Source organism: Eptesicus fuscus, chromosome 12 (genome assembly GCF_027574615.1).
Source record: "Eptesicus fuscus isolate TK198812 chromosome 12, DD_ASM_mEF_20220401, whole genome shotgun sequence".
Taxonomy (NCBI): domain Eukaryota; kingdom Metazoa; phylum Chordata; class Mammalia; order Chiroptera; family Vespertilionidae; genus Eptesicus; species Eptesicus fuscus.
In genome coordinates this window covers 59,178,943-59,192,627 of record NC_072484.1, presented here as the reverse complement: position 1 = coordinate 59,192,627, position 13,685 = coordinate 59,178,943, and the positions used below count along the sequence as shown (strand labels likewise).

The 13,685-nt window shown below is 37.1% G+C and overlaps 1 protein-coding gene across 4 annotated transcripts in view; it reads left to right on the top strand.

Annotated features, from left to right (window-relative positions):
* Positions 1-13,685, top strand: part of L3MBTL4 (L3MBTL histone methyl-lysine binding protein 4) — a 323,126-nt gene that overhangs the window by 117,191 nt on the left and 192,250 nt on the right. For all 4 annotated transcript variants that reach the window (XM_054724420.1, XM_054724421.1, XM_054724422.1 and 1 more), the window contains exons 11-12: positions 9,172-9,257; positions 12,022-12,132. In XM_054724420.1, the coding sequence (XP_054580395.1) occupies positions 9,172-9,257; positions 12,022-12,132 (197 nt within the window). The remainder of the gene's footprint in view (positions 1-9,171; positions 9,258-12,021; positions 12,133-13,685) is intronic.

The following is a 13,685-nucleotide window of genomic DNA, read 5'->3' as shown; positions in this document are numbered from 1 at the left end:
TGATAAGTCTGTGTTTACTATATTGAGGAGCTAACACACTGTTTTCCAAAGTACTTATGTCATTTTACATTCCCACTAGCAATGTATAACGGTTCTTATTTCTTAACATATTTGTCAATACTCATTATTTTCTGTTTTCTTGATTAAGAACATCCTACTGTGTGTGTAATAGTATATCTCTTTGCTTTTGATTTACTTTTCTCTAATGACCAGTGATGTTGAACATCTTTTCCTGTGGTTATTGGCCATTTGTACATCTTCTTTCTAGAATTATCTATTTAAATTCTTTGCCCATTTTTAAAATTGAGTGCTGTTTTTATTGTTTATTATTTAAGTATTATATTCATTTACTATTCTTAATTATTATTGTAAGAGTTTTTATATTTTCTGGTTATTAAACCCATATTGTGTAAATGATTTTCAAATGTTTTCTCCCATGTAGACTGTCTTCTTTACATGTTTTATTTTTTTTATATTTTAAATACTTTAAATAATTATTTTTCAATTACAGTTAACATAAATATTATATTAGCTTCAGATGTCCAACATAGCGATTAGACATTTATATAACAAGGGATAACTCCAAAAAGTCTACTACCCATCTGACACCATACATAGTTATTATAATATTACTAGAGGCCCGGTACATGAAATTCATGCATGGGAGGGGGGGTGTTCCTCAGCCCAGCCTGCACCCTCTCCAATCCGTGACCCCTTGGGAGATGTCCAGCTGCCTCTCACAGTCCAGGACCTCTGGCTCCTAACAACTCGCCTGCCTGCCTGCATGCATGATTGACCCTAAACCCTCTGCCTGCTTTCCTGATTGCCACTAACTGCTCCCCTGCTGGCCTGATTGCCCCTAACTGCCTCTGCCTCACCCCACACTTAGGACCCAGGATTCCCTCCTCCGCCAGTCGCAGGCACTCGGGACCCAGACATCCCTCCCTCTGGCCAGCTGCAGGCACCTAGGACCCAGGGGACAATGGGTGGGCAGCTTCACCTGGGCTGCAGCCACAGGCACCCAGGACTATGAGGTGGGCGGCTTGTCCCTCTCCTGGGCCGCAGGTGCAGCTGCAGCCGCTGGCGCCCGGGACCGCGGGGTAGGTGGCTTGTCCCTCTTCCAGGCTGCAGCTGCAGGCGCTGGCTCCTGGGACTGCGGGGCGAGTAGCTTGTCCCTCTCCCAGGTCGCAGGTGCAGCCACTGGTGCCCGGGACCGTGGGGACCATGGGGCATGCGGCTTGTCCCTCTCCTGGGCTGCAGCCTGGCTGGTCCCCATTCCTCTCTCATGAACTCATTTGTGCCTGGCTGGTCCCCATTCCTCTCTCCCCAGTGTTGAGTGTCTGAGCTGTCAGTCACAGTGTGGTGGTGTGAGGGCGTGACAACCACTTGCATATTATCTCTTTATTATATAGGATTAACCATATTTCCTATGCTATGCCTTACATCCTCCTGACCATTTTTTATAACTAATTTGCACATCTTAACCCCTTCTCTTTTTGCACCCATCCTATCAAACTTCCTCCCATCTAGTAGTGATCATAATTGTTCTCTATATCTATGAATTTGTTTCTGTTTTTTAAATGTCCATTTATTTTGTTTTTTAGATTCTACATAAAAGTGAAATCACATGGTACTTACCTTTCTCTGTATGACCCATTTCACTTAGCATAATATCGTCTAGGTCCATCCAAGTTGTTGCAGATGGCAAGATTTCATTATTTTTATGGATGAGTAATACTTCATTGTATATATGTACCACCTCTTTTTTATCCATTTGTTTATTGATGCTTTTTATGAGATTGAGGAAGTTCCCTTCTATTCCTAGTTTGTTTTGTCATCAAGGTATGGTTCTTTATTCTGTAAATATTGTGTTAATATGTTGATTGCTTTTTCTATATTGAGCCAATCTTGTATTCCTGGGGGGAAAATCTCGTGTGTGTGTGTGTGTGTGTGTGTGTGTGTGTGTGTGTGTGTGTGTGTGTGTTTCACAAATATTTTCAATATGTTGCTGGACTTGGCTTGCTAATATTTTGTTGAGGAATTTTGTGTCTATATTTATAATCTCATTCACTTTTGAAAAAATGTTTTTATCCTAATAAAGTATCTAAAGCTGTTCTTAGTGCTAAGGAAAAACAGTATGAACACCATGTAAAAATTTTAGTTAGTAAAATGTTCATCCACAGTATGATTATTTGTCTTAATGAGGGACTCAACTCTGTCATAAAGGTGTTTCCTCTTATGGTGTTGACATTGTTGACCCTTCCTAGTAGCCTTCTTTGAATCCCAGGACACTTCCCATTTGATAGGTGATATGTAAAATGAAAATACAAGTAGATCAACCACTTTATTGAGGTATGAACAAGAGAGTAGAGTGCAATGAAAATATACAGAAAGAAACTGTGAGTAAAAATTGGTTGAAAGCAAAGTTTAGCAATAAATAAAATTGCTTAAAACTGTGATAAGTTATGATTATTCTGGTCTATATGAGTGTACCAAAGATGATAGGTTCTTATTAACTGCAAAACAAAGGAAAGATATGAATGAAGTCATAAATAGTAGAAAGGTCTGTGAGGCAGGTTAATAGAATGCTGTGTACACAGGTAGTTCACAAACAGGAAATTAAACATGATATTTTAAAAGGAAAACCAACCAGCTCTCTCCCCTATTACAAGTCTGGAGCTAAGACTGCTTTATGTATATCTGTATCTATATCTATATGTCTGTATCTCTATCTATCTCTATATCTATATCTATATCTATATCTATATCTATATCTATATCTATATCTATATCTATCTACCTATATCTATATATAGATCTGTGTCTGTGTCTATATGTTTATTTATATGTTTATATTTATTTAGAGTTCATATGTAGTAAAAAATGAAAAGATGTTAATATTGTCTTTTTCTGTTAATAACTTGGCTCCAAAATTTGTTAGCCACAGTTATTTTACTTAAAGTGAATTTATATTTTAAGCATCATTTATGCATATAGATTTTTGCATTACATCTTATGTTACAGTTTTATTGTCAGAAAAAAATGTATTTACTACATCATAATGTGTGTGTGTGTGTGTGTGTGTAATTGCACTCCTGTGTGTGTGTGTGTGTAATTTAGTCTCCTGAAAGTGGAACAGCATGTATCAATCTGTATAGGTGCCTCCAGTGTGTACTCAGATGCTCATAGATTCCAGATAAAAGAGCCTCTTCAGAGATAAAGAGGGGAAAAAAGGCCAGTTCTTAAAACATGTAAATTATAAAATGTAAAAGTGCTTTTCACTGATATAAATTTAATCCAAGCTGTTACATATTTTATTCAGTATACTAGAGGCCCAGTGCATGAAATTTATGCACAGGGGAGTGGGGGGGCAGGTTCCTCATCCCAACCTACACCCTCTCCAATCTGGGACATCCCTCTTGCAATCCGGGACTCCTGGCTACTAACAGCTCACGTGCCTGCCTGCCTGCCTGATTGCTCCTAACCCCTCTGCCTGTCTGCCTGATTGCCCCTAACTGCTTCTGCCTGCCAGCCTGATTGCCCCTACCTTGCCCCCCTGCCAGCTTGATCACCCCTACCTTGACCCCCTGCCGGCCTGGTCACTCCTATCTTGCCCCCCTGCAGGCCTCATCAGACCCTAACTTGCCCCCCTGCCAGCCTGATCACCCCTAACTTGCCCCCCCACCAGCCTGATTGACCCTAACTTGCTCCCCTGCCGGACTGATCACCTCTAACTGCCTCTGCCTCGAGCCCTGGACTAAGCCACAGCCTGGCCTACCTCTGTGGGAGGAAACCTGGCGGATCAGGGGAAGGTGCCACCCCCATTACCCCACTGCTGCTGCTGCCACTGCCGACCTGAGCCTCAGCCCTTCGCAGCTGCGCCTCGGCCCTTCACAGCCACCCACAGATGCCTGAGCCTGGGCCCTTCACAGCCGCCTGTGGCTGCCTGCCCTCAGCCCTTCACAGCCTCACACCTGCCACCGCCCTCCAGCAGCCAGCCTTGCTGCGATCAGAGCCTGTGGCCACCGGGAAGGGCCCAATAGGTGCTCCATGCACCTCATGGTGACTGGTTGTTTGGTTGTTTTGGTCGTCCCTCACTGCCCCCTGCCGGCCTGGTCTCCCCACGCAGCCTGCCTGTTCAGTCGTCTGTCCGGTCGTGACGGCCTCTGGCTCTTTATATATATGGAATGGATATCTAGAGAGGACTAACAAATATGGCAGGGGCTTCTGCTCCTTCAGAATCAATCTACTGGAATTTTAATTGAAGTTACAAAAGGAACCTTTGTGTATAAGTGTTTGCATGAAAATGTTTTCAGTTCTCTAGGGTAGAAACTTAGGAGCAGTATTTTAGACTCTACCACAAGAAGTGCCCCATTTTACATTCCCAACAGCAGTTGTGAGGGTTCCATTTTCTCTATATCCTTCCTAACACTTGTTTGTGCTTTTGTTTATAGCCATCATATTTAGTATATTTTGAACTTTTGTTTTATACTTCATTTTTCTTAAGTGACCTATATGACTTCACACATTTAACTGTTTTTGGCAACTTTGTGAAGTTTTGTCAATTATTTCAATTTTCTAGTTGAAGAACTGAGGTCCAGAGAGGTCAGGTAGCTGGCCCAGACATCTCATGTGGTGTGTTGGGGACTTGGAAGCAGGCCCTGTTAGTGGACTTCGGGAACTCTTTGCCGTTTCCTCCTCATCATGCTGCTTTAAGTCCTGTTTCTGCCTGTGATGGAAGGAAACTTTTAGTAGAGGGATGGGAACACAGGAGAGGGAGATGTAAATTTCAACTTGATATGTGGACATCTTGGCTTTGGAAGTGGTGTTTGCAGTAGTCTCTGAAGGATCTGCAAAATTTTAACTGAGATATGGGGTGGAAGAGGATATTAGGTAGAAGGGACAGTATATACAAAAGCAAGATGACAGTACCTATACACAAAACCAAAATGGGTTTCATTTTTGTTTTGGAGCATTGATAAGGAATTAGTAGGAAGGGGATTTTATTAAAGATCTTTAAAAGTGAGAATGAGGAGGAATAGTGAAATATCTGCTATAACCATGGTTAGGGAGAATTTATTTGGCAGCAGTTGGCCAGATAAGAAAGGGGAGTAAGAGACCATTAGATTCATGAAATGTGAAAATAGGAGTATAGGCCTTCACCAGGGCTGTGGGAATAGGGCTAAGAAGAGGTAAACTACTTGAAATTGCTGCTTACTTGATTTGGCAAGTGACTGAATAAGAAGACATGAATAAGCTCTTTAATCAGAATTTCTTGTGGTCCGGAGGGCTCTGCAAGTTGATGGGCCAGGGAAATAAATTTGGTTCTTGACCTTATAAGACTCTTTTCTTGTAAATATCATGTTCTACAGTAAATGCATTTTAATGTGATAACAAAAAGCCACTCAAAGTGAAAAAACAAATTAAACTTGCATATTTTGCTAAGTGAGACAGTTTTTATAACCATTTGATACAATGTGCAATATTGTTTTATGTTATGTGTCTGTGCCTCAGGTAGACATTCTACTACCATAGTCCCCATAGGATATTACTGTGATTCCATCAGTGAGTGATCCTGCTGCTGCAGCATATCATTATTTGTTCTCTTGTTTAACTTGATTGCAAATCGTATCACTGTTTCCCCAAGGCATCTCACACAGAGTGAATTCCCAACACATTTTATAGTCACACTGTAAAAGGATAGCGTTCTCTTTTGCTATAAAGAGTGTTCAATCAACTAAATTCTACACTTAAATTTTGTTTTACCATTGAATTCTTATACATAATCACCAATGAAGTGAAGCAGTGCACATCTTATAATTAAACTTTAAAATAGAAATTGTGTATTTTTGTTACTATAAAACTGTAGGAAATGTGTAAAATATGAAATGTTATAATGAATAAATTAAAATGTTAATCCCACCATTAGATAAGAGTTTACCATTATTATTCTCATTTATTTTTCAATATTTTTGTCTCTTTACTTAACTTTATGTTTAAAAATTAGAATTGTTATCTTAGTGTTCATACTGCTTTGATAGCCTTTTCCCCTGATTTACTTGAAAATATAATTTTCTTTAAATAGTCTTTGTGAACCTAGCTACCAATGACTGCGTAATTCTTTATATTATGAAGACAACACAGTTTATTTAGGGTTTTTCTTTGTATTTAACATTAACATTTTTCCAGTTTTTAAATAATGTTGGAAGCCATCCTTTTAAAGAATGGTTACATATGTTTGCTATTTCTTTGTGGGTGTAAGTGGAATTATTGGATTAGAGAGTATAGAAAAAAATTTAAACATTTGATAAGTATTTTCATATTACCCTCCACAAAGTTTATTTCTTCTAACAACAATATTAAAAAGTTTAAAAGTAAAAAAATTAAAATAAAAGAATACCAGATTTCTCAAATTATAGGCAAAATTTTCTGTGACTATTGTGTTACATGGACTGTGTTTATTTTGCTTACATTTTATCCACAAGTCTTAGTATATAAAACTATATAATAAATCACATTTCTTTTTTTAAATATTTCAAATAAAATACTTTATATATACAGATTGAATTAGTAATCAAAAATCTTCTAACAAATAAAATCCTTGGACCTGGTGAATTCTTTCAAATATTAATTACCATGAGCTAATGAGCATATCAAATTGCTCCAAAATTTTAGTGCCTGAACACATTAAGAATCAATTTCTTGCTCCTGTAGTAGGGCAATCATGGTCAATAAGGGTTAGTTCTGCTCTATGCAATTATTCTGGGACTGAGTCTCTTTCAGGTCCTTGTGAATCTTTCAATGAAGTCTGAGGCTGCGAAAGACCTGTTGTTGGCACAGGAGAGGGCTTTAGGGGCCAAACTTGGAGGCTTATTGCATCATTTCTACTCTACGCATTTCATGGAATAACAGTCCAGGAAATGCAGCTCAGCTCTTTTCCCAAGAGAAAAAGGAAAACGTTTGAACCATTAGACATTCTAAGCTATACATATTTTGCTAATTCCTATACAATTGCATGTACATGCACACATACACATTCATATATCCATATGTTCATGTATTTTTAAAATCTGTGCTATAAAAATGGGATTATATTATATACATATTTTTCTATCTCATTTTTTCTTGCTCAACTATGTCTTATAACACATCTCTTTTATCTCACTTAGTATAGTTCTAATTCTTTCTTTATAAAGGCTATATAATATTCCATGATGTGTTGTGTCACAATTCAGCATTTTCTCTATTGAAAAACAATTTATTAAAAATGCCTGTATTGATATTTCTGTGGAATTAAGAAGGGAACAGAGGTATATGCTTATTTCTACATTTTTAAATTGTAAGTCTATCAATCAGACTTGTTGTGAATTAGTGTGAAATGCAAGTTTATTTTCACAGAATAAAGCTATAATAATTAATATTTTGGGACTAATGAAACATATTTTGTAATAATAACAGCAATTGGTTTCTAGAATCATAAATTGGCTGGACTTGCTTATCAAACATTCTAGATGTTTGATGAGCACACAGAAATATTTTTGTGATTTAATGTTTTGACAATTTAACTTCATAATTATCTTGCAAAGCTAAACTTACATTAGCAAAATTTATAGTATAACTATTTTATTTAATTATAACATTAACCATTAAGGTTTTTTAGGAACACAAATAATTACTACATGTTAAATGGCATTGTGCTATTTCCTATAAATTCTATTGACATAAGCAATGTAGGATTTCAAAGAAAATTATAAATTACTAATGAATTAATTGAACAGATATTAGTAAGTGCCCGCTAAGTGTGAGGCAAGCTAGGAGTTGAGGAAATAACAAAGAACAAAAAGGACAAAATGAGGATCAATTACTCAGTGGAATGTTGTGAAATTGAGAGAAAATTAGAAGCAAAATAACCAGTGTGTTTTTCTATAATGTTGGCTATTGAGAAAGAGAGAGAGAAAGAGAATGCCCCCGATGCAAATGCCTGCCAGTTACCAAATGTGGGGTTATATTAGGTAGTATAGGTACCATGGATTTTTCTGCTCAGAGCTCAGCCATGTAGCACAGGTTGGTTGTTTTTTGGTGATTTCACTAGACATAGAAGAGACTCTGTTTCCTTAGTCTATTCTGAATATTCTTCATTTCGGCCTTATTTTAAAATAATCAGTTACAAAATGAGCTCTTTGACAAGTGCCTAAGATAATGATAGTCCATACTGTAGATCAAAGAGTTCTCCATGTGCTTTCAGACCTGAGTGCTGACCAAGTAACAAATATGACATCCTGTTGTAAATATAATTAGTTTTCAGAAGGTGAAAGAAAAATAAATAATTTGTGAAAGTTTGTCTAGAGGTCTAAAGCTATATTCAAGGACAATGGTGACTAATTCATAGTCTTCAATGTTCCTATTATTTAAAAAAAAAGAAAAATTATTTTACAATTCAATATGGCAAGAGAAGTATAAAACAAACCTAAGGGAAGTAAGAGGAAGGAAAGGGTAAGAATAAAAGCAGCAAATGAGATAATTAGAAGAAACAAAAGAAAATAATAGAGCTGATGAAAAAATCTAAGCACATATTTATTTAAAGGAAAAAAAAACCCACACAAGTTTGACAGTCCTCTGGCAAATGTAATTAGGAATAAGATAACACAAACATAGAGAAACAAAAAAACCCAATTAGATGGAAATTTTTAAAAACAGAGTGTTTTATACCATGTTTTACCAATATATATTTTCAAATCAAAGTGATAATAGCAAACCTGGGGAATTATAATTACAAAACCTAATAGATGCAGCATTATTGGAGAGATTCTATTTTAAGTTCATGATTTGACATCAGACTGTGAGTTTTTTCAAATTTCTAAGGAGGCTATCTGGGTGTGAGCTGGCTCTGCCAAGTACTCATATCATCATTTGATCTTGGTCAACCTGCCTATCCTTGTTAAGTGAATGAATGAACCAGTAAATGAATGCCCTTGTACCTTAGTGAGTCAAAAAAGCCCTCTCAGAGGTTCTCATAAGCTTAAGTTAGGTAATACATGTGATGTTCTTAGCATAGAGGCTAAATTGTGAGCATTCAAATAACAGTGGGTATAATTATTATCAAATGTCTTATCATATAAGGGAATCAAAATATCAATGAGTAACCTTTAGATATTTATATGTATTTTTCAGGTTATCCTGCTCCAGAAAATTTTTCCTGGACAGAATATCTGGAAGCTACTCAAACTAGTGCAGTTCCTGCCAAAGTATTTAAAATGGTAAGTTTGTATCCATATACGTTCTCAACTTTAAATAATGTCCATGTTGAGTCATGCCTTTATTTGGCAGTTTTAAGTTATTCTAGTTTATCCCTTTTAAACTCAAGTGTTATTTTCATGACCAATCTGCAGTGCTTTTATTTAAAAATACAAGGGAGGCGACTCATTTACTGTTGTTCCTGTGCATAAATATAGGTGATAATTTCCCAGCTTGAAAAACGCAGGAATCCCAGACTAGTGATACTGAAAGCTCCTCATCAACCTATGATGAACAAGTCCTTCATTTCCGGTTCTATAAGTCCACAACCTTCATGTCTTGGAGATGGTTTCAGTGTCAATGGTGCCTTAGTAAAATAGGGAATTGTTTGTAGCCTGAGCATTACAGATTTATCCATTTTGAGGGAAATAGTGCTTTTAGCATTTGTTGAATACCAATTTTTTAAAGGTCAAATTTCAATTTATTTCAGGAATGACCAAAGTATAAATTACTTCGTAAAAGATAGTGCTTTGATAGTACAGTTAGAAATATTTTGTTCTACATCAGTAGTTTTCAAACGTTGTTCCCTTTCATCCCTAATGGTGTGCTCCAGGCTCCCCAACTCGTCTTTAATCCGAATTTTATATAGTGAGTTTCTATATATGATTCCATTTACTGAAAGTTTTCTAGGGATCAAAAGGGGTTTAAAACAAAGTGCTGTTTCTTTTATATATATATTTCAGAGAGGAAGGTAGAGAGAGAGTGAGATAGAAACATGGGGATCGAGCCTGCAACCCAAGCATGTGCTCTTGACTGGAATTGAACCCAGGACCCTTCAGCTCGCAGGATGATGCTCTATCTACTGAGCCAAACTGACTAGGGTTGTTTTATTTTATTTTTTAATTTTAATAAAATAGGCTACATTTGGGTGAAAGAGGTATGATTAAATTAAGAAGGCTAGAAGTTCTGAACTGTTAGAGAGAATTTTAAGAATTCTAAAAATATGCTTAGCAAAAATACTAGTTGCTTTTAATCTTCCTCTCTCTTGCTTTCTGTCAAAAATTCATTTTAGTTTTCCAAAAGGAAAATTACAAGAAAATAAAATTATGAAAAAAATTAGCTAAGAAGGCAACTTGGGTTATTATGGACTAGAGGCCTGGTGCATGAAATTTGTGCACTGGGGGTGGTGGGTTGGTGTCTCTCAGCCCAGCCTGCACCCTCTCCAATCTGGGACCCCTTCGGGGGATGAATGACTGCCAGTTGAGGCCCGATCCCTGTGGGATTCCTCTCACAATCTGGGACTGCTGGCTCCCAAGCCCTCACCTGCCTGCCTGCCAGCCTGATCACCTCCTAACCACTCTCCTGCCAGCCTGATTGGCACCTAACTGCTCCCCTACTGACCTGATTGCCCCCAAATGCCCTCCCCTGCCAGCCCAGTTGCCCCTAACTGCCCTCCCCTGCCGACCTGGTCACCCCCAACTGCCCTCCCCTGCAGGCCTGGTTCCCCCCTACTGTCCTACCTCCCCTGCAGGCCTGGTCACCCCCAACTGCCCTCCCCTGCAGGCCTGGTTGCCCACAACTACCCTCCCCTGCCAGACATCTTGTGGTGGACATCTTGGACCACATGGTTGTGGTCATCTTGTGTGAGGTCATGAGGGTCAATTTGTATATTACCTCTTTATTATATAGGAGGATTCACCTCAAGCTTTAACATCTGCAGTACAAACAATCCCTGGGTTGTCAGGCCAGTGACCTTGGGGAAAACAGAACGATTTTCAGGGATCAGAGACTTAATCATAGTCAATATCCTCTGTTTACTAGATTTAATAATGCATTTTTAAAAGAAAATATGCTTCCATAAAAACTGGAGAGAAAGAAACCAGATCTTGCAAAAGATTTAACAGTTTATTACTCACAAATTGTGAGGATTTTATTTCCTATTGCCATTTCTAGGCTTAAGAAGTTCAGTGCACTTTTATTTTCAATAAAGTCAATTGAACACTTTTATGTGTAGTAGCTTTCAAGTGAAACTTTTTGCCAACCTATAAGCACTCTCAGAGTTGTCTTTTGACTTTGATTTTGTTGAATTTCCTCATTTTCATTGTATGTCCTGGTATATTTTTCTGACCCCATTTTATTTATTATTGCCTGGGTACTCATCATTATAGACTCCTGGTTCCTGGCATTTTAAGTCTTGGGAGAAACTTAAATTAATACAGTTTAACATTCTTATGTTACAGATAAGGTAAAAATAAAAGTATAGGCTATATCTTTAAATTATATTGTGGCATGATTTTATAACAGTTTGCCAGTTTGAAATTATGAAACTTTTATCTAAATATTATTTCAAAATTTAGATTTATAAAGGATTATGGTTATCCTTTCTAATTATTTATTAAATAATTTTGCCTTCTGGGTCATACACTCAAAAAGTGGACAGTGAGAATAGTCAACAATTTCTTAATTTACAAAGTTAATTTCAGAAGAAAAAAAAGTAAACCAATAGATAAATTGTTATAAGATCCTTTTAGAACCTTGGTGTGATCATTAATGAATTATTTGTCTTTTTAGCTGTCTTGAAAATGACCAAAAATTATTTCTATTCTCACAGGTTTTTATGAAACTAGAAAAAATAATATGCATAAAGTCCTATGTTCTCTTAAAGCTAAATTCCATCTGTACTAAAGAACTGAATATAAAACTAAACCAATAATATTTAAGGAAAAATTTAATAGCATAACTGAATAGTTGAAATTTGCATGACTTATTGCACTTGTAATATTACAGCGATCGCCTCATGGTTTTCTGCCAAATATGAAACTTGAAGTTGTGGATAAACGAAACCCCAGGTTAATTCGAGTTGCTACGATTACAGCTGTTGATGACCAAAGACTAAAGGTACACATTTTAGATTATTACATTATTACACTGGCATTTCCCCTCATATATCCTGGCATGCAGGCTACAGACGCTCTGATTTCTTAGCACAGTAGAAGAATAAAACTTTGACTGACTTCATTTTTAGTCAAATGGCTTTGGGTAGAGAGATTTCCAGCTGAGGTGTCCTGTGATATGGTAAATCCATAGATCAGACATGACTGACTTTGAGAGGGATTCTAATGCATTCCTATTTGGATTTGATGTTTAGACTTCCTGAGTTTCCTTTCTTTTTTACGTTTCATAAAATGTGAAATGAATTGCTTCCACATACCATTTGGTCTGTCAAAATATATCAACCTTGAATGGACATAAATGCCTTAGAGCTTGTGGAATACAAGCAGCTTCTGGCCTCTCACAGCTCATCTCTAGGAGACCCTGCCTTGAACTCTCCACGCTCCACCCTTCCCTAGTCAGTCCTGCAGTTGGGTAAATGGTTTTCCTGCCCCACAAGGAAGAGGAGAAATGATTGTGGGACAGCAATTTTCTGAATAGAACAAACTGCAGAGAAGATTTAGCAGAATGGCTTAAACTTCCAAACATCAGTTTTCCCACAAAGAAAAAGGCGATGAAAATGAGCATCAGGTTTTTCTTCTCTGAAATCTTATTTAAGGAGGGTACAGGTAGTGGATGGGGCTATTGGGAAAGCAACTAATGCATTTCTTGTCTCCTCTTTGCCAGTACATTCCTCTATTCCTTTATTAGTATATTGATCATATTTCATAATTTTCTCTTTTAAAGTTTTTAAATCCCTTTCAAATACTATTTCTATCACTGGCACATAATAGATGCTTAACATACTTGTGAATTAATGAATAAGTGAATGAAGGAGTAAATGGCATTGAATGTATTTTGGTGTCCTGCTATTTGATTGTGTGAATTGATCATGTTAGTAAAAAAGTACCCTTCCCTCATATTTAATTTCGTTCTTAATTACTCTTCCATTGGAAATCTAATTCAACATAGTGTACTGGCAAGTGCCACAGGATAAACTGATCTGGTTTTGAACTCCAGGTCTCACTCTTACTTAACTGTGATATTAACTTGGAGGTTACTCTACTTATTTGAATATTCCTTATCTATAAAGTGATGGGGTTAATAATGCCTGTCTCATAAGCTTTTTGATAAAATTCAGTGAAGTGATGCATGTAAAATACCTGAAACTGTGCCTGACTCTTTAGAGGTACTTCAGTGTACCTAGCATAGCAGATCCAGTAAAGACTAACTTAATTCCTTTCTGCGATTCCCCAAATACATAGTTGCCCTTATGTGTTTGATTAGTTCTATTTCATAACAGCTTTTTTTAAAAATAACTGCTATTATTAGTTAAGGCAAATGCCTTATGCTACGCTCCCTGGATGCCTTTATTTTATGTGTTCCTGCAAGAGTCTCATGTAGCTATATGTCATCAGTAGATGGCACAGGAAAAAAACCACACAATCCTTTGTGAACAAGGCATCGAGTTTGGAATTTTCTTGGGGAATGCTAATCTGAGCATATGTGATTGCGCAGCA